Here is a 20,223-nt window from a genome sequence, read left to right on the forward strand (position 1 = left end):
TGCAATTACAAAGTGACAACACTAGATGGCAGCATTGTACTCAATACATGACGGGTTAAAAGGCTTATTCTCTATTTGGATGCATGGATCTTAAAGTGAGAGATAAACTTTGGATTTAGTTTGAAATAAAATTGCTCTGTCTACTTAGAATTATAATTTTGAAAATAGTATCTGCATGTGACTGAAGAATTTAGTGTCAAATTAGGTAATGTACGAGATGACCTCAGGGAAATGCATCCTTAATGTGGTTTATGGAGCAGTAAACACAAGAGATGCAGTTAGTGGATAAGTTTATTATGAACTCAGTAGAGAGATAATGATTATCAAAGCATTTGTAAAACAATCCTGGAAGTGCATTAAAGGAGAAACATGCATAATCTTTTCCAGTGTAGTGACAATACTACCAAAGTATTAGTAGTACTGTATACAATATATACCAGTATTTTCAAGACACAGTTTAAATTCATGTCATCAACACAATAAAATCTAGCATATCTCCATGAGGAAATCATTCATATGTGAAATCATATGTGAAATAATTGGAATGTTTAATGAGTTCATTTTAAAATAAATAAGATTCTGTTTACCATTATTATTGTATAATGAAGTGCAACACATGACAGGAAATGATAGACCTAATAATTAAAGATATATTAAATCCCACAATGCCAGTATTGTTTACAATGCAGATTTCTCCTAAAACCACTTTTGTGTGGATTTTCAGTGCTATTTGGACAAAGCACCATCACTGTATGTTTCTGTTTGAAACGGACAGTGGCCATTTCCTAATTGCAAGTAGCTCTCCTAAGTTTAGACTTGTCCACTTGGTAGTGCAAGTTTGGCAGGTTTGACTCAGTGGGATGATGCACTTCAGAGGGTGGGAAGAAACAACTTGGGTCTTGCTGCCACTGAAACAGCAGTGTAAATTATGTCACAGGCCCTCGCATCTGTGCAAATGCCAGAGGGATTTTCAAATACTTTCTGTTATGCTACACCAACAACATATTTTAAGTAAGAACTACAATCTTGCACAAAAACATCTTGACCTGCATTTCATTAGACAACAATTGTAATACTTCCAAATTCACAATTGTGAGATTGCTCTTCTACCATCATTTCTGCTAATTTATGCAAACCACATTCTGGGTTATTTTGCCATGCATCCTTGACAAAATGACAATTTTAACCATATTTGGCTAGATGCATATTTTGTACTGAAACAATACTCCGGCCGTGACTGCTGACGTCCACAGGATTACAAATACAAAAAAGAAAAAAAAGTATAGGGTACTTTAACTACATAGAGCAGCTTTTAAACACTACAATAAAGCTGTGACAAAATGCAGCAATTTTGAATGTAAGGAAGATGCATTAAGTACATTGACATTTATTTTGTAGGAATAAACAGAACTGACAGGTGATGAAACTGCTCATGCTGTTGCCTAATACATGGATACCTCTGGAGGCTTTTTTATTTGTCCTAACGACACAACTACTGTGTGGATTTGTGTAAACCAAAGTTGAAAAAATAGGCAACAGTATCATTATTTAAATATGTGTAAGCTTCCCTGAGGTTAAAGAAATAACAGAATATGTGCAAGATGAGGTTTTGAACTCAAAGGTGGATACACAGGATTCTCACAAGCACACTGTGGGTCTCAATTTTCACACTTCTCTTTCACATTGAATGGCTTGCACGGCTGAGTTGCATTGTTGGGTCATTTGCTTTACTTTTAGTTCAACTTCAGCTATGATACCAAATATCAGGCACTCAGCAAGCATGGCAGTGTGAATCCTGCTTCACTGGGTTATGCTAAAAAAAAGACAACATTTCAGTCAGTAACTTTCAACACGCATGCACCGGCACATGCTACTGTAACACCGTCTGACAACTTCCACAAGTCCAGCTGCCCGCTGAGCTTTCAGTGATCACTGAAATTCTCAGTAGCAGGTGCGAATGAAGAGGATACAAATTACGACAACTGCAACAATGATAAATGCTGAAAACAGAAAGATAAGGCCCGCGAAGGCGGGGTCTGTCAGCGGGGGGATTTCTTTCACTTCAGACGGGATCATATTGGACATGCTCAGCATGTAGCCCAAACTCCAGCCAATGCTAGTGTTCTTTACCTAAAGAGGAGAAGAGAGAAGAATTTGCATATTGTTTTCTTTGAACGGTGCATGATGCTTGGAGACAAATATGCCTGCAGAGGTTTCGCATGCCCGTTCTATTATGTAACACAGTAACAGCCCAAGGCAAAGGGTGAGTCATAACATGCAAGGAACATCCATGTGAAAAAATCTGTTTGGTGATTCCCATAAGAAAGCAACTATCACACTCCCTGGGATCCCCAAGGCTAAATGCCACACAGGGGACACACTAATTCTCTTGTTTGAAACTGGGAACATTGCAAACTGTTGAGGAGCAGCCTTGAATTGTGGCTAAAGGTTAATATCTATGCAATTAGGAAAGTCTAACTGAAAACTGAAGAGCTCATATCTTTCTTTATGATTCATGAGTCATACAGTATCACAGACAAGGAATCCCCCTTCTGCAAAGAGATTTCCTTTGTGTGCCTTCGACTCTGACTTCAAGTATTTGAGAGCAAATAACTTGTGTGGAAGTCATCTATCTTTATCCCAAGTCTGGGGCCTCATTTAGGCTAGTATCTGCAATAAAGGCTGCTAAAATGCCTGTCTGTGTATGAAACAGTAGCTACCACAGTGCCAGCTCATTTACAACAAGTCTTACAGTTTGAGACAAATTCTGATCGTCACATTCTTATTCCTCTTTAAATACTGTATAAACATGAGCATTATTTTGCAGCAGTTGCAACTATTATTTTTTTATTTATTCAAATATTCCACTGACCTCTTTTTCAAAGTAGATATTTTTCCAGCTCTCACTGTCAAACTTGTATCCATCTGCTAGCAGAGTGAGGACATAATGAGCTGCAAAGCAATAAGTCCTGAGGTATCTGTCCGAGATCCACGTTTTCTGTTCTCTCAGCTGAAAGGAAAACATAGATCAGGGTCAGTGAGGATGGAGAAAAAGATATGATAGTTTTCACAACAATGAGTTTATTAACAAAAAATAATAATAACACACACACACAGACACACACACACACACACACACACACACACACACACACACACACACACACACACACACACACACACACACACACACACTTTTTCATAAAAAGTGATCATTGTTGTCATGTTTGATCATGTGTAAGCATAAAAACATCAGAGCAAGTGATTTATAACCACTAAGCAAACTGAGGAAGAAGGCTGGCTCTATTCTCTGTATGTTCTGGATAATCCACAGCTAACTTTGCACAAATCTTTTTTTCTCATAAATTGAAAAACATAATGGACAGCATTGAGCCCTCTTTTCTCCACCCAGTCACAGACTTCTTCAGATCTGCTGCAACACAAACCGCTACCGGAGATCCTTCCTTCCCACACCCGGAATCATCTACAATGACTCTTTAAAGACTCTAAACACCAACACTTGCTGCACTATATAAAAACCCTTCCGGGGCTATATAATAAAGTATGATTAAACTGAATGATATTGAAATGACTGGGATGGAACTGAACTGAATTGAATTTGCATGCTATAGTTGTGGTTAAAAGCAAAGCTGCCAGTAAGTGCAGTCATGTTTTAAAGGGGAGGCGCACAATAGAAGAAAAGAAGCTCAGCAGTCCGCTGGTGCGCCACAGACTGCTGAGCTTGCCTTTTCATACAAAAAGCACGTTGTCGCACAGCTTGGCACGCTACTGTCAGCCATGGCAGACGGAGAAGACAGGCAGAAAAGGCCTTTCCTTGATGGTAACAATTATTTAACTTGTCTTTTTTGAGCCCATAATTTTTTTTAATTGACAAAATTTCTTTCATCAACAGTCATTCCCTCAATCTTTTTTCCTTTCACTTCTCTTCATCTTACCCAGTTTCCATCACTCTATCCAGCTGATTCCCCTCCTCTTGGACTTACTTATCGTTCTCCTTTAAGCCAATGCATCACACATCAACATCAACAGCTCTGCCTGGCTATAAGAAGCTATTCACCCAACAATTATATCACTTCTACCAACTAAAACACACAAACCGAAGAGGACCAGGTCAGAGGAGGTGAGGAAAGGCAAGGGATTGGATACATCCTGGAAAAGCTTTTACTCTTGGTGGTCTAGTAAAGCAATGTCTTACTATCTCTAGCTAGTGTGCTGTGTATTCCCTCTGGGAAATCTGATTTTGATGTACTAATAAAGGCATCCTCTGTCATTTTTAATTGTTTGTTTGTTTTGTTTCATTGATCATTAGACACCTTGCAAACATGCTACACCATTCTTGGACCCAAGTCTAGACTGATGTCTGGGCACAATTTGTTCTAGTAAATCTAGTGTTTTCTGTGCTGGCTCTTGTCAAACTAGCTATATCTCACCAAAACCCTTTAACTTTGTAACAATTGTTTCTAAGTTTAGTAAAGTAAATTTAAAGGAGCATGAGGCTCCTTTTAAGAAATGAGACTCTCTAGCGCCACCCTTCACCACGGCGGCCGTTGGGGGTACTGCAGCCAACAGCGAAGCCGGCACGGGAGAACGGGGAGAACGCGCATGCAGCGTCATGTGACGTCACATCCACAGCCCAGCGCGGGAAATTTGGGCCCGAATTGCAGCACATTTTTCAGCACACAGCCTGTTCAAGGCAACGGAGAGATACGTTAGAGGGCTCATTCTTTTGGGTTTGGAACGCTTCATCTGACATTATTACTAGAAAACTTAAAACGTATACGAATTTTTTTCATAAATCCTGCCTCAATCCTGCCTCATGCTCCTTTAAGTGACTAGCTGTATTTTGACCATTAGTTTATCAGACTGCAGAAGTATCCGCGCCTTGTCTTTTTAAAAAATAATTTTTATATTAGGATGCTGTTTTGAGTTGTGTTTTTGTGTACTTTGACCATAGCACAGCAAAAAAACAACAAATTCATAGGATTTTTATCCACAGACACATGGTCCATAGGCTACACTACAGGTGGGACTGTGTCTAAAACTGGGATTTGGCCACCCCTTGTTGCTGTAAAGCAAAATACTTTTCCTATGCTGGTCTCTGTCAGTTCTGTCACCTTTGCTTCTTTTGTTGGTACTGGTCTTTAGCTTGTAAACAAGTCTGCATGTACCACTATCTGTGGATAGGAACTCTTTTTCAAGTTCAAAATACTACAGCATTCAACTGAGTTGAAAACTTACCACTGTCCAGTGTGTGTGGCAGAACGTCTTCACGGAGGCTCTGAATTGATCAAGCTCTGATGTGTCATTGATCAGCAGAGCTCTGGCAGTGTAGAAGAATCCCGCATACGCCTGGAACAAATACAACCACATTTGTTTTGCAACTTCACCCATGTAATTTGGACCTGTTACCTCTGGACAGTGCATTTACCTTAAAGTCCCCGGTGACTGGTGGCTGCTCAACCTCATTAAAGGAACACTGGGATGAGTTACAGGTTTTGAAGTCAAAGATGGACCGTACTAATTCACCACATTTCTCAGAGTCTGCAACCCCAACCATGAAGAAGTCTTGATCTGGGTTGTAGTTTTTAGGTTTCTGGGTGCACTCCGTGTCATAAATGGTGGAGGCCTTCATGGTAAGATTGAAACCTTCAGGGTAGCATGGGTTTATTATGTATCTTGGGTCAGATGATCTCTGGAACGTCAAAAGGAGTAGAAGCAATAGTAGAAGAGAGTGAGGCAAATGTTTAATAAAAACAATGGTGCAAACAGCAGGAAGAGACATGGGACGATGAGATTAGAGGGACGACTTTTAAATGTTTACTTATGCATTTGCAGACATATTATCAGCTCTATGTACGGTACTGAATACAATTATATAAACCTGAAAGTCAACGTGCCCTGCCAGGAATTTGCAGCAACATTAAACCCTTTATTAAACTCTCTCTGCTTAGTGTATTTCTCCCTCTGGTATCGCCATTAGTTTCAAGAGTAACGTTGTGAGTTATCAGGAATAATGCATTTCTTGCTGGCCAGTATGATACCATTCATGTTTCAATCAATATTCTTAATGACATAATGCATCTTTGACCGCTCTGCCTTTAGCCTGTTAGGGACAGCAGTATTCACTAATTACTTCTTAACAGGGGATTAATGGCTTTTGGTTTGGGCTTTTACATGCATGATGTTCCTTTTCTTGAGGAAGCTCAGTATTCCCTTTCACAATGATCATAGTTTTTTCAGTTTGGACCTTATTCTGTTCTCTCACATCGTCTGTTTGCCCTATTCCTCATTCTACCATTCATTTAATCTGCTCTTTGTTTCCATTTATAGATGCTTTATCAGTTGTACTTAAAATTGCAATTGTCAATCACGATTTTCAATGGTCCATTGTGTTACTACACAATTCCTAAATTGTAATTACATTGCCATCTGGATGTGTTTTTAGCAATGCATTGTCAGCACACTTACATCGAAAATATGACCCTTAATGGCAGATGTTCCACAGACCCGAAGACAAAACAAACAAAGAAAACTACGTACCTGGACTACTTTGTCCAGAACCCTCTTCTCAGCCTCGTTTTTGCCGTAGCAGAGGAAACTGTGTGTGTAGATATTGTAAGGGTAACCGTACAGTTTCACTTCCTTGTAGTCAGGTCCACTGCCCTGCTCCTGAACTGCAAATGCAATCTGAGTTGAAGCTCCACCAAGGTCCATAGAACCAACCGTCTCTTCTCCATTTGGGCGCACATACGCGTTGAGCAGGTTTTTCTGCAAGTATGAAGGCAAAGTAATATGGAATAAAACATGTAAAGCCCTGATTCCTGTTCAAACCTACAATTGAACAAGTACACTTGCATATGTGATGACAGTGTCTTACTTCCAGGAACTTTCCCATCAAGTAGTTGACTGTGATCCACCCATACAGCCCTTCTTCCTGACCAGATATGATGGAAGCATTCTGGAACTTGAAGGGCAGAGAACTCAAATATTCCCTGAGACTTGCCAGAACTTGGTCGGACCTCTGTTCATTTTCAAGTCTTAAAAAGCAAAAAAAAGGGATAAGAGTTTTAGCCTGTGCTGGAATTACAGTTATTGGTTTGGTGGCAGGGAGTTAAATAAGGAGACTGAGATCACTCGTGTGTATAATGTAATACTAGAGTTCGTCAGATGATTGTTAGAGTTAACTCATCTCTAGCCAGAGGACAGAAGCTGTAATGCTCACAAACCAACACGAAGTTGTTTTAGGTAATGAAAGAAGTCTCAAGGTCATTAGCAGATAGTCATTTTTTAGTGTTTGGATGGTAGTTTCCAGTTTTCATGCTATCAAGACATAATGGGATTATGGCGCTTGTCAGGAAGGGGATGATGCACGCCACATTTGGATTTACTCTCCAGCATGTGAGCTTTTAAGATTTTGTCCCAGCCTGCTGTCTTATTTTCATGCCAACTGGGGCATCCAGGTGATTTAGGGGAATTCCTCCACCACTACCACCTGCCCACCCCCATCCATTTCTTAATCCAAAATTATTTAATAGAAGTTTTATTCAATTATTTATCTCAATTTCACACTTACAAGAAGTTTTCTTTTTTTTTTTCCCCCTATAGTGGGTAAAATAACTCTTGAGCTAAATACTGTAGGGTGAACAGTATTTAACGGTTTCTTACTGTAGGAGTCGCATTCCTGCTGTGGCTCCAAGAAAGAGAATGGTATTTCTGTGTTTCTCAACAGGAATGGTATTAAGGATTAAATCCATGCAATTTTTGAATCCTTTCCATGTCACTTCATCTTTCTGTGTGTCAACTTTCATCTCTGAGATAGCAGTACCTGTGGGCACAAACAGAACCAAAATCTCATCTACAAACACGTCCTCCTGACTCTTTTCCATGTATTACCACGTCAGCTTCCAAACTTTACATTTTTCACATAATGATCGTTTTCAACCCACTTTAAGCCCAGCACTTGCCATTGTTGCACTTTTAAATGCAATAACTTACCATCAACTTTACAGTTCATTTTTTCAGTCACCACTCCCGTTTCATTTTCCTTCTCCCCTGGCCATTCGTACAGGTACACATTGGAACGAGATGAACCCGAGTCTATCACGATGCCGTACTGGAATGGAAAAAAAAGGATCATTCCATTATATACATTTAAAACACACGTATATATGTGTGTTAATACTCACAGACTATTCTGTATCAGAATGAGTTTACTACTGCTTGAAGATATTTAGTAGTTAATTGACACTTTCCATCCCATCCCTTTGACCCTCTGCTTTCTCTCTGTTCTCAACCTTCGGATCTATTCGTTAATGGATTATTTCATAACCTCATGGCCTGGTATACATTAATGAACAGAACTGCAAAAGGCCACACATAACTCATCAGACTACCATTCTGATTCACACCAAGGTCAGGTATGTGTTTTTAATATCGGTGGTTTCACCTCCAAGTTGTACTCTTGAGCAATCCAGGCGCCCTGGATGACAGCTACAGTAACTAGGGCAGCGATACTGGCCAGCAGGAGAAGCAGAACTACCGCTATGCGACACTTGAAGCCCATTTTCTTTTTGGCACCCATTTCCTGTTGGCAAGAAACAAAAGAAAAAGTAAAAGCAGATGCATGGCTCTCACTAAAAGCCTCTTATAGCTCTCAAAATGATGACCTGTGGAGATATTTGAAAAGTGATGACAAATATAAACGGTAAACCTCATTTACTTTTAGCTGAAAAATGCTGGCAGCAGTAGAAGTAATGATGAGCTAAGCTGCATCAAACAAACACATTATAAACACACAAAAAAACATGCTAAAGATATAAACCGACCGTGAGTTGGTACCTGAACTGCACATAATGTCACAGAAAATGGTCTTACCAATATCTTATAAATCACATGCAGTATTGAAAGTGGGAAAGTGTTGTAATGTGTGAGGCGAGCATCTCTAAGGTTAAGACTTGAACTCAGAAGCAACCAAACAATAATGACGAATGAAAAAAACAAGACAAACTTTCCAAGGATGTGCACTTTTTTTCATTTCTGCTTTTATGTTTTCTGCTAAGGTGTTATTGTTTTAGTCTCTGAAATGTAGCTTGTTGTTTTGGGGTTTTCTTGATGTATTTCATTTATTTAGCATTTTTACAATTATTATTTTCTCTGAAATGTGATTTGATTTCTGTTTTGTTGGGCCAACTGCTGTGTTTTACCCAGTGTTAAACTCCTTTGTGACAAAGAAAGTCATATTAACCGTGGATTCACACCGAAAGCGTCAAAAATCATCTGTGGACGCTGCATCGTGCCGCTGGCAGACGCCAGCAGACGCTTGCAGCAGTTCTGCAGCGCTTTCAAACTGAGCTGCAGAACTGGAGGGAAAAGGTGTATATACATATATCTTCTGTTTCCTCCCTCACCATGGATCACACTTTGGGAAGCCTTCTTTATATTTCAGCAGTACATTAGCTGAGGAAGAGCCGGGCCCGGCACCGTCGGTCCATCTGGGCCCACAAAGTGCTGCGAATCCTGCAACTCCGCGGGAAATTTCATCGTCTGATATCAGAGCTCCGGTTTGACGATGCCCAGTGAACACCACTGACAGATACACGGTTAGTAGCAAATTTGGTCATACTATTTAAACTGTGTTTTGTGATTAATAAGCACTGTTCTTAATGATTTTGCGTTGGATCGATGTCACAAAATACAATTCTTCAGAGTTCAGGTAAACATGGCAGTCAAATCAACAAAAATGTCAGTTTGCTAGATGAAATAGATTAATTCCTGATAAAATAGGTTTGTGTGTGCACAGCTATGCTCATGTATGCATGTGAATGAGTGTATGTTTGTGGGATAACCCATGCTTTATATGCTGCTGCAGTCACACTTAACCTTGAATGCAGCAGTGGGTTAAAATCAGAATCCAGTTAAGTTACTTAAAATGTGACCACATGCCAACTGACAGTCTCCATGGTTCTGTTTTTTGTTTTGCAATTTGATTGAAGCTCTTTATACAATAGGATGCATGAAAGAATTTCAGTTTGATTCAAGATTCCCGGAAGGCATCCATTGCTGAAACCATAAATTCTCATCAGGTTCTAAAAAACTTGCCAGAATACAGTGAAGTAAGTGACAGCTCCTCTGTTAGGTTGAAACCCTGCAGGGTATCGCTCCACCTTTTTGGCTCAGTTGCAGCTGGAACTACGAGTACATGTAATGTATACTTGAAAACAGAAATTATACGCTAGTATTCATCGACACAGCTCACAGCACAGGCGTGGTGACCTTGCTTGGATCTCATGCCAAGGTTGCAGACTGTGCCGGCAGCCTGAGTAATACCACAACATTCAACATACATTTGTGTCGTTACCCAAAATCGCACAAATCGCACTTGACAGAAAAAAGCCTCCATTGAAAGCCAAATAGCAGGATGTGGTTTTTGTTGCTCTTTTCAGTGTCTTATTTTTGATGCAGATAGTAGAAAAGTCAACCATCTGTTACTACCCCGATATCTTTATATTCAGGAATATAAAGTGTTTTATTCCCAATCAATTAAGTCTGGAGGGATTTGAAGCAGCACACGTAAAAGTAAAAAAATAGGCATATATACAGTAGGGTTTCAAAAAAAGAAGTTCATGTTTTGTTTTTTTCTGGGTTTTTTAGTGGAAAAGGTGACTTCCTAAATGTAGTATCGGAAGAAAGTACTTTACATGACCACAGCAGTGGATATCCATTGTAATGCAAATTGCTTTTGTTTTTAAAACTTTCCTTTTTTAACAAAAAGAACTAGCAGCTCCCCAAGTAGTTCCCAAAGGTAATTCTCCAGGCAGCGGAGCCACTTCTATGCATTGATCTCACAATTCAGCTGGTCAACGCGTGACGTCACCTCAATCAAATTGAATGGACATCGATGGTGAGAATACATCCAGAGCATTCATGTTAGGGAGAGGTTGGTTAACCTTATACATTCTGCAATCTATAATCAGTGCATCTCCTCCTCCCCTAGCTCCCTTCTATTCCGAGTGTGACAGATGTCTGACAGACTAAACTAGTTTAAACACCAGAGGGTTAGAGAGCTGCAGTTGTTTCTCCACAAACTATCACTACAAGAACAAGATAGGAGTGAAGGTAAATCACTGATTAAAGAGTGTTCATGGCAGCATATGTAATGTTCTTAGTCATTAGTATTAGGTTGTAAATTATGTTTTCATGCCTTCCATGCCTTTCATTTTTTTGTGTTTTTATTTTTTTGACAGAGATCTTCATTGCACACAACTTCCTTCCAATAACACCCTTGGGGGTAAAAAAAAAAAAAAGGGGAAAGTCAGAACTGAAAATGCTGACAAAAGAGATATTTTGTCTGCTGAGGTTGCTGCATTTATTCAGATAGAGGAAATCTGTGCTGAGGAGCAAGCTGACCGTAAACCTGAGAGTTATGAAATCAATTTGACACTAAGAACAGTACTGAATGAGCTTGGGAGGAAGTGTCATGAGTTCATGCTGCTAATGCATTTTGCTCACTGATTGGTAAATAAATACCACATAGCAGATGCATTTAGACCTAATCTGGGCTACATTTGGCACTTTTGGTTCAGTTGACCAGATTTTGCCCAAAAGTCAAGAGCTTGGCCCAACATGTTTTTCTGACCTTACAGGACCAGATGTGGTCCGAACGTCATATGCTAGTTTTGACATGAGTTGAGGTGTTGTGGGGTGAAGGCACGGCCATTAAGCCACACAAAATAAATAATTGACATTACACGTTGACTTCAATCCTGAGTAAAATTCCGGGGAAAATACCTGATTGTATTGTTGCACTTTGAAAATTCCTGATCTGTGTGCAACCCCTAATGAATATCTTATAGATCTTGTTCATTTAATAGATCATAAGCACTTTTAATATGCATTAAACTGTCAGTGAGCGATCCTGAAGGAAGTTCCCTCAGCCAAATTCAGTCGCAATGACAAAGTTGCTCTGAAAGTCTTCTTCAGCATAATCGGTTTGATGTGCGTGTAAAAGGAAAGTAATAATACCTACATATTCATCCTCAACGATAAAGATTGGTTTGAAGAGACAGTTTATGATTTACCTGCTGAGAAAATATGTGAGGACAAACAGTCTTAAGGGAATGATAATAATATTACACATTCAGCTACCATACAGTTGCTCTGTTGTTCACAAAACAGATCAATGACGATTTACAAATGGAGGTTTAAGAGTCCAAGCGGTCAGATCAGAAATGTTTGCAGGGTCACTAGCAGCACATCCAGGTCACACAGCTCACACTCTAAGATCAAACGCCACTTTTTGTTCGAAAACACACCCTCTAATGTCTTAACCTGATTTGTTTTTCCTTTAATGTTGTTTGTTTTCACATATTTTTTTACTGCTTGTGCAAAAGCAATGACTGAATATGACTAGCACTGTTCTCTTTTGTGTTTAGCAAAAGAAACATCTACACACTACATACTTAGGGCCCGATTTACTAAGATCCTAAATAAAGAGTACTAAATTGCGTGTGCACTGAAAAAGTTTGCGCGTGCTGTTGTTGTGTGTTTTGCGGGTGATCAACTAAGATTGCGTGCGCAATTGATAACAGGTGCAAACAGCAGTATTTAAATGAGGTGTTGCGTGTCTTAGGGTTTGCAGCGCAAACTTTGCACCATGGAGAGTCTGGATGGAAAGCAGGATAGTCGCAAGCGCAAAATGAAATTTGACGAGTTGGAGTTAGATACATTAGTGGAAGAGGCAAATTGTTGTGCCGTATTCAGCACCCCTGCCGTGAAAAGCACCCCCTCGTATATTCAATGATAAGTAGATCAAGAAAAAAAACAACACACTGACACTTCAATATATTTATATATACACACTCACACAAACACATACTTAGGAGTTTATATTATATATATTGACAAATATTATGGAAGACAACACAGTAAGCAGGCTATTAATTAATGACATCAATAACCATTTACCCAATTTTTGTTATGTGTGACTGTGATTGTGGGAAAGTATGACTATTGTGGAATCCATGAGCGCATTTAAACATGAATCATTAACACAAAACTGGACGCTAAACAGAACATGACACGGAATGAGAATATCATTTTTGTCAGACGAGGGGGTGCTTTTCACGGCAGGGGTGCTGAATATGGCACAACACCGGGGTGTGACTGCAGAACAGGCGCACAATAAGAAACACTTTTTTCTCCATGAAAACACGTGATTTATTTATTATCACAAATAAAAAAATGAATGTGCCTCCTGTGGCAACCTTTTGCTGAATAATACTCGATTTAACATTCAAATAAAATATTTCTCCTTTTGCATGTGGAGATTAGCACCTTCCTTTCGAACGTATTAAATACAGACGCAATCACAATCACCGCAAAAACTTTCAGGCTTGGTAAATCTCATTGCGGGTGGTAAATGGACCAATTTGCATGTTCCCCTCCCAGTATTTAGCGATATCTGGCGGGTACGCCCCATATTGATTATTCATCAGGGCAAAAGTACTAAATGAACAGCGTGTGCTATTTTGCGCATTTCAGAGACGCAGTCCTCTTTGCACGCTGTTAGTAGATCAGCTGGCACTTTGGTTTGCGGGTGATGTCAAGTTTGCACACGTTTTTACACACGCAAACCTTTAGTAAATCAGGCCCTTAGTGTATATACTGATCTCCAAAGGACTAAACCTGGCTGCGAATTCGGATAAAAATTGTTGAGAACAATACTTATCTTTTTTTCCCCAGTTTTTTTTTTTGCAGAAACAAAGACAAAGGAGCTCTCAGATAACCTGCCAAGATCTCAGTCTCCAAACATCATGTCTTAGCCAGAGGGCTGTAAGACATCAACTCCTGTACTGAAAGCAGACACCTTTGCACTGACAGCTAATGTAATTGACGCCTACAAAGTGAGAGATGACTGTATTAAGGCAGGAAAGTGTTCTCAGGTAGCGGTTTACTCATTTTGTGATCTATTTAAAAAAAAAGAATGGTAAAAATAAAGCTTCCGGGACAGAATGATGATAGAAAGGTGAAGAACAACTTCAGAAACATTTACTTTTAGGATCACTGTAATGACAAATAAAATCCTCCAATTGACCACAACTGACCTTCAAGAAAATTTAACACAATCTGGAGAGTGAGTTTACGTTTCTCTGTCATGTTAATGCCACAAAAATGCAGATTCTTCAGAAGAAATCCCACCCAAAATCCTTAGTACAGAATCAAGCCTCGTCAGGGTCAATCCTGCTGTGTGACTGTGATGCAGCTTGTGGAAGCAGAAACATTTCACTAGTAGAAGAAAAATCACCTTTAAATACAAAATCAGCAGTTTCTCGAGGTAAAAGTAATGTTACACATTTTGAAGCCGCTAAGGATTGCAAAAAATCAGCTTCCAAAACTGGATATATTTTTTTTAAACACAACATAACATTTGCACTGGACTGCATAGACGAGTGCAAAGGTTGAAGGTTTTTGCCGAGGCCCTCGGACCTTCAGACCATCAACAGTGTTTGAACTGACCTCGAAAGAGCAGTTTATGTGAAACAGATTTGAAAGCCATGTGTGGATACCCCAAGCTGGGTCCCTAAAACAGGGGGGGGGGTTAATTAGTCACCGGAAGTGCCCAATATTTTTTCGTTTATCCTTTACCTTCTTTGGCATTTAAAGTGTAAAAGAGTGGAAACATAATTTTCTAAAAGTGAAAGTTTAAATTACAAGAAAAAAAACAATGTTTTATAAATCATCCTTATTTTAACTTGTAGAAATTGTTGAACAACTCTTTGGAGCAATAGTTGCACTGTGGTTGCAGTACACATATAGCATCCGGTTTAGCTGCGTTATCTCTCTTCGCATTGGAAACAAGCACAGAGAGGATTAGGCTATACAGTACCACACGTCTCTATCTTACAAGCTCACCATTGGTCTTCAGATAATTGAAATTATCTCTTAATCCATTTTATTTTATTTATTGAAATTTAAATAATAATCTTTTAAGTTTTATTGACCAAAAATGATCCCCATTCTTATCAGCACATACAAAGAAAATTACGATGACAGTGTTTGTGATGCTTTTGAATTACAGTATTTGAAATTGCCACATGAATGTTTTTGAAACACAGGAAAGGTGCAATCACAACCTGATAACATACACATAGCATGAGCGTTTTTCTGACAGATGCTGTTTTTCATCTGTGTAAAGCTCAGAATATATTTGTGCCAGAGGTGGAAAAAGTACAAAAATATTGTACTTAAGTAAAAGTACAAATTTTCTGCTTGAAAATTACTTAAGTAAAAGTAAAAAGTACCCATTAAGAACATTACTTAAGTAAAAGTATAAAAATACCTCAACTTAAATATAATAAAGTACCAAAAGTACATGGTGTAAAATGTACTTAAGTACAAAAGTAAAAAGTACAAAGTACAAAGTACAAAATTCAAAGTACAAAATTATTTTCAAAAGGATTGCAAAGAAATGAAGAATCCAAGAATTTGCTTACAACTCTAAATAATGGTGATATTATTCTGACCCCTTTAACGTTTATTACCCCATTTTAATTTCTCCCTTTGCTCATCACTGCTGCTGTACCCCATTGGCCCCGCTGACAGGTTCACCCCCAGCCTGTAGTATGCAGTGACAACATTAAGCAACCCCAGCTGATAAAAGAGGAGACTTTTGAACATTTAAATGCCAAAACCACCTTAGAAGGGGTGGAATCAAAGAATGGTGCGCATGGACACGCGTCGGCTGCCGCTCAAGGCTGATTTATGGTTCCGCGTTACACCAACGGCGAGGCTCTGCGTCGATTTAACGCGGAACCATAATTCAGGCTTCAGTCCTCATCGGTACTCGACGCGACGGCGGTTCCTCCGGCCTTCCGGCCCGCCTCTGCGGCGCAACTCTCCCGGGAGCTGCGGCTCCTTCTCGGTATATTCACGCGCCCCCCTTCCCTCCCGTCCGCCTTATGGTTCCGCGTTAAATCGACCTTACGCCGTAGGCTACGGCGTAAGGTGTGCGTCGCCGCGTACCCTACGCCGTAGCTCTGCGCCGGTGTAACGCGGAACCATAAATCAGCCCCCGCTGTGCTGTTCTTTAATTTGTAGCGAGTAACGACGTGTCCAATTTTAAATATAGCGGATTAAAAGTACGATTTCTTACTTGAAAATGTAACGAAGTAAAAGTAAAAGTACAGAAAAATGAAAGTATCAATAAAAGTACAAATTCTCAAAAATCTTACTTAAGTACAATAACGAAGTACTTGTAATTCGTTACTTTACACCACTGATTTGTGCTACATTGTTCACGTTCCAATTGTTTAAAGTTGGTTTGTGAAATGTTGTTGGATCTTCAAGAAGAGGTGGAGAAGACAGAAGTCATTTATTGTCTGGATTTCACCACTATTTCTTGGTACTTTATCGTTTTTGGAGCTTTTTTTTTATGTGTTCAAAGTTTCATCGTCTTTTCCCTCCTGGCTCAAAATGTCTTTCATCAAATAATCATTCAACATCCTGTAAATGTGGTTTCTTTTTGGAAGGCTGCATGCAACCTGCATTAACTAACTTCCTGAAGGCCTGAAGTCTGCATGGTCTGAGATAGACAAAGATGGATAGTCTTGTGGAGCCACAAATGTGCCCTGAAAGTGGCAGAGATAGGCAGCTGCACATGTGTGACAATGCTAGCTGTGGTTTTGAGCAGCAACAACGCTCTGTTGGTGCTTTCAGGATGTGGTGTCAGAAATTTTATTTACGATAGGTGCAATCTGCTCCTCGATCAAGAGGTCAGCTTGCAAGGAAGTGAGTCACTAGTTTTTCAAGTTACAAAAAAATGGTTGCATCTTTTTTTTGTCTGTCAGTGAAAAGCTATGGCTGTACTTGTATCGGCTAGGGGGATGAAGCAAGTTTCAGCCAAGAAAGACAGGGTGTGGATCCGTGATATCCTCAAGCATTGAGGAGAGCTGGGAGAATTCAGTGTTGTCCTAAAGTCTCAGATTTCAGACTTCACGCTGAGTTAGGGGCCAATTACACAGCCTGCAGTAGGGAGAAGCCTTGGGACTCATAAAACTGTGGATGATTTGGAGCAGCAGGGACAGGTGAAAAATGATGGCTTTAAATAAATAAATGGGTTTTATCTCTTCATTTTTTTAAATCCTGCTGTGCAAGTTGTTGAAAATGTCTTTTCCTCACCCAGTATCTCCACACCCTTGTGCTAAACTCTCCAGTCCCCTCGTCCATGCATACAAGTTAGCAACATGCTCAGTGTTGCTGGACACAGCAGGTGCAAGCTACTGAAACTGTACAGAGGGATGGGACTGTTTCAAAACTTACTCAGTAAGTGGGAGGACATTTGATTATTTGTTTATAGTAGGCTATGATAAAAGCTCAACAGAGTCACCCACCCAGCGTTATCATCGTGCAGCTGTATGAGCCCGCTAATAGGCGGGACCATATGTAAACCTGCACCCTTTCCGATCAGTTATTCTGCCACAGCCCTTCCATCTGCTCCTAACAGTGACTTCAGGAAAAATACTGCATGTTACCGTCCTAGAATATAGTGGCAACAGAAATGATGGGTTCCTGTTAGCTTCAGTTACTTTACAGTCCCACATATGTAAACGTCCTTTAGCAGTTCATTTGTATCTTTTCTTCCTCTTGTTTTTTTATTACCCTGTTGACTTCCCCCGACTAAATATTTGATTGTCCAGGGTCAACCCTTAATTTCAAGATTCACTATTGTGTTATAGCTAGTTTCTTTAAATTACCGCACCACCGTCGTTAGTGTAGTAAAAGAACATGCTGGTTTTTTTGTCTTCACATTTTAATTTCATCATACTTTCATATAATTTTAATCATGCAAAAGCAAAACATTAAAATGGCAATTTCAAGCTTGTGAGTATTTTCATTAATTATTTTCAATGCACATTCCCATTTTCACATAATTTAGACCTGAATGAATGATTAGGTTTCTTTATACAAAGGGTAATTGAGTTTGTGTAATTAGTGTGCTACAAAGTTTCATTTGGCAGCTTTGATAACTCAATACGGGTCAAAGACGAGGCACCGATGCTGCAAAGTCAAAACTCGAAGATGCCACCTCCATAGACTCAATACTATTGAGGTGAACCAGATGAACTGTTATGACCGTTGTTGTAAATATACTAGTCCATTGTCATTGCCCCCAAAGTTAGGTAAATACATAGTGCAACAAGAAGAATCAACAAGTCTAAGTACAAAGTTGGCATATAAGCACTAACAACATCAACAGTATCTCTTGGACTTTTCCTTCCATGTCACATTCCTTCCTATGCCAGCATTTATAGACGTTATCTTGTCTGCTTGTAGTGACTGGTGCTGAGTGAAACAGATATTACGCAGATCAGATCAGGTCAGCCTGCACAGAATTGTAGTACTGTACAATTTATTATAAAACAAGCTTTCCTGAGTTTATGATTGTCTTTGAGCATTATCCCCATGATGTGCGGGCCAGCCAAACAAGCACCTTCAGTAACAGACTTATACCACCACGTCACAGGAAACCGTTCCTGCCAATGTAAATCCTCACTCCATGTACAATAACCAGCTTGACACTATATTTTACATCTTTATTTTATTTTATGCTTATATTTTAGCGAGAGTGGGTGCAAATTTGGGTCATTTTATCATTTTAATTTGTGGCTTTTGTTATATTTATTCTTTATCTTTGTAATTTGTGCACTGGAGCGCTGTGGCGAAAGAGACAAGGTATAAATTAAATATTACATTTTTATTTGTATTTTATTTTTATTCTATTCTATTCTATTCTATTCTATTCTATTCTATTCTATTCTATTCTATTCTATTCTATTCTATTTGACTTGTTGATTGTTTGATAATTGCATGTGATGCAGTGTGTTTGGATCTTACCTTGAAGAGCTTTGCAGGTCAGGGTTGGGAGTGCTGAGAGTGGGAAACAAAACAAGGAACAGGGAAGCCGCCGGGTAAAGGAGGGAGAGATCCAGAGAGCGAGGGAGCGTGTTGTTGATTGGGAGAGTTCTTCAGAATGACTGGCCCACAAGAACACGAGTGGTGTACCCTAACACAAGTGAGAGTGGGGGTAAGAGGAAACATTGGGAGGAGCAGTATACGCTCCAGCTCTCACCACTCCCCCCGCACCGGTGCAACAGTGCTCAGCCAGAGAGAGAATGGGGCAGGGCTGCTCTTTGTTCACTGTCCGGGTCTGATAGTTAAGTACAACACGAGTATTTGCGAAACTGAATGAAACATCAAGGGAAGTCCGGACGGGTCAGCAGGAGAGTTAATTCATTCAATCAATAAGATAAAGTGCTTTGTGGTTGAGTGTTCACTACATGGCTTATTATCACAAACTCAGCTCTTACTTGATAGGGTTCAGTAAGCAAAGATTCCTGGGATTGTATCCACAATCAAGGATGTGTTGATACCTGCAAGTCCCCCCTTCTATATTAACCAGCTGAGCAAGTCATCTGTGTGAAAAACATGAGTCATTTATTGTTTGACAAAGGGTGTTGTACTGTGAACATACTGTGGGCCTATAGTGCAAATATGTTCAACTTTAAGCACAGGCGGTAAAGGGCTGAAATGTTTAAGTGTGTTGAGTGTCTTCACATGTGCACACAGACATGAGTTTGACTTTTGCAGCACTTTTAGAAACACGAGAAGCATTTGCAACTATGTGCCCCTGTATGCCTGTGCAGGATTACTTACTGAACAGTCAGCAGACTGCAACGGACTCTAAAGTAGAGCTCAATGATCAAACCACAACTTAAACATGGAAGGAGTTGCATACATTCACTCATGTTTTACCAAGTTATTAATTCAGTATAGCAGTCACTCAGGTGCTCATAACCTAAAACACTCTAGTTACTCATAATTTTGCTTTTATGCATATTTTAACATCAACTTTTAGTTTTTATACTGGTGAAGCATGCAACTCATGTAAGAGAAACTAGGGCAACCAGGAGTTAAAAAAAAGATGGTTTCCTGCACTATTAAGGATGATTAGATCTAGTTTCAATTTAAGAGCTCGGGATCTTTCTTTCTTTTCTTCTTTTTTGTTACCATACAGAGACAGTATATGATTAGAAATCAGTAAAGTTAAATGATTTATATACAGTAACATTGATAATCAATCTCTATAAGGCAGAAATGCAGAATAAACCTTTGACAAAATACTCTCTTAGCTAGTCTACAGTTATT

General features: G+C 39.5%; 1 protein-coding gene across 1 annotated transcript; it reads right to left on the reverse strand.

Moving 5' to 3' along the window:
• Positions 1 to 279: 279 nt before the first annotated feature.
• Positions 280 to 19,131, reverse strand: entpd3 (ectonucleoside triphosphate diphosphohydrolase 3). The gene is made up of 10 exons (XM_061716392.1): positions 18,913 to 19,131; positions 8,468 to 8,605; positions 8,017 to 8,134; positions 7,687 to 7,846; positions 6,899 to 7,058; positions 6,562 to 6,789; positions 5,450 to 5,713; positions 5,260 to 5,370; positions 2,873 to 3,010; positions 280 to 2,130 (listed from the first exon to the last, which is right to left on the reverse strand). Exons 2-10 carry the CDS (start codon positions 8,600 to 8,602, stop codon positions 1,942 to 1,944), a joined length of 1,503 nt encoding a protein of 500 aa, XP_061572376.1. The 5' UTR covers positions 8,603 to 8,605; positions 18,913 to 19,131; the 3' UTR covers positions 280 to 1,941.
• Positions 19,132 to 20,223: the final 1,092 nt, after the last annotated feature.

This window comes from Cololabis saira, chromosome 3 (assembly GCF_033807715.1).
Source record: "Cololabis saira isolate AMF1-May2022 chromosome 3, fColSai1.1, whole genome shotgun sequence".
Classification (NCBI taxonomy): Eukaryota; Metazoa; Chordata; class Actinopteri; order Beloniformes; family Belonidae; genus Cololabis; species Cololabis saira.

Excerpts from the sequence above, each read along its gene's own strand:
- entpd3 (XM_061716392.1), bottom strand. The coding sequence starts at position 8,602 with ATGGGTGCCAAAAAGAAAATGGGCTTCAAGTGTCGCATAGCGGTAGTT. Across the intron at positions 7,059-7,686 it reads GCAGGAATGCGACTCCTACA|ACTTGAAAATGAACAGAGGT; the intron begins GTAAGAAACCGT and ends TTGCTTTTTAAG. Across the intron at positions 6,790-6,898 it reads TGATGGGAAAGTTCCTGGAA|AAAAACCTGCTCAACGCGTA; the intron begins GTAAGACACTGT and ends TCATACTTGCAG.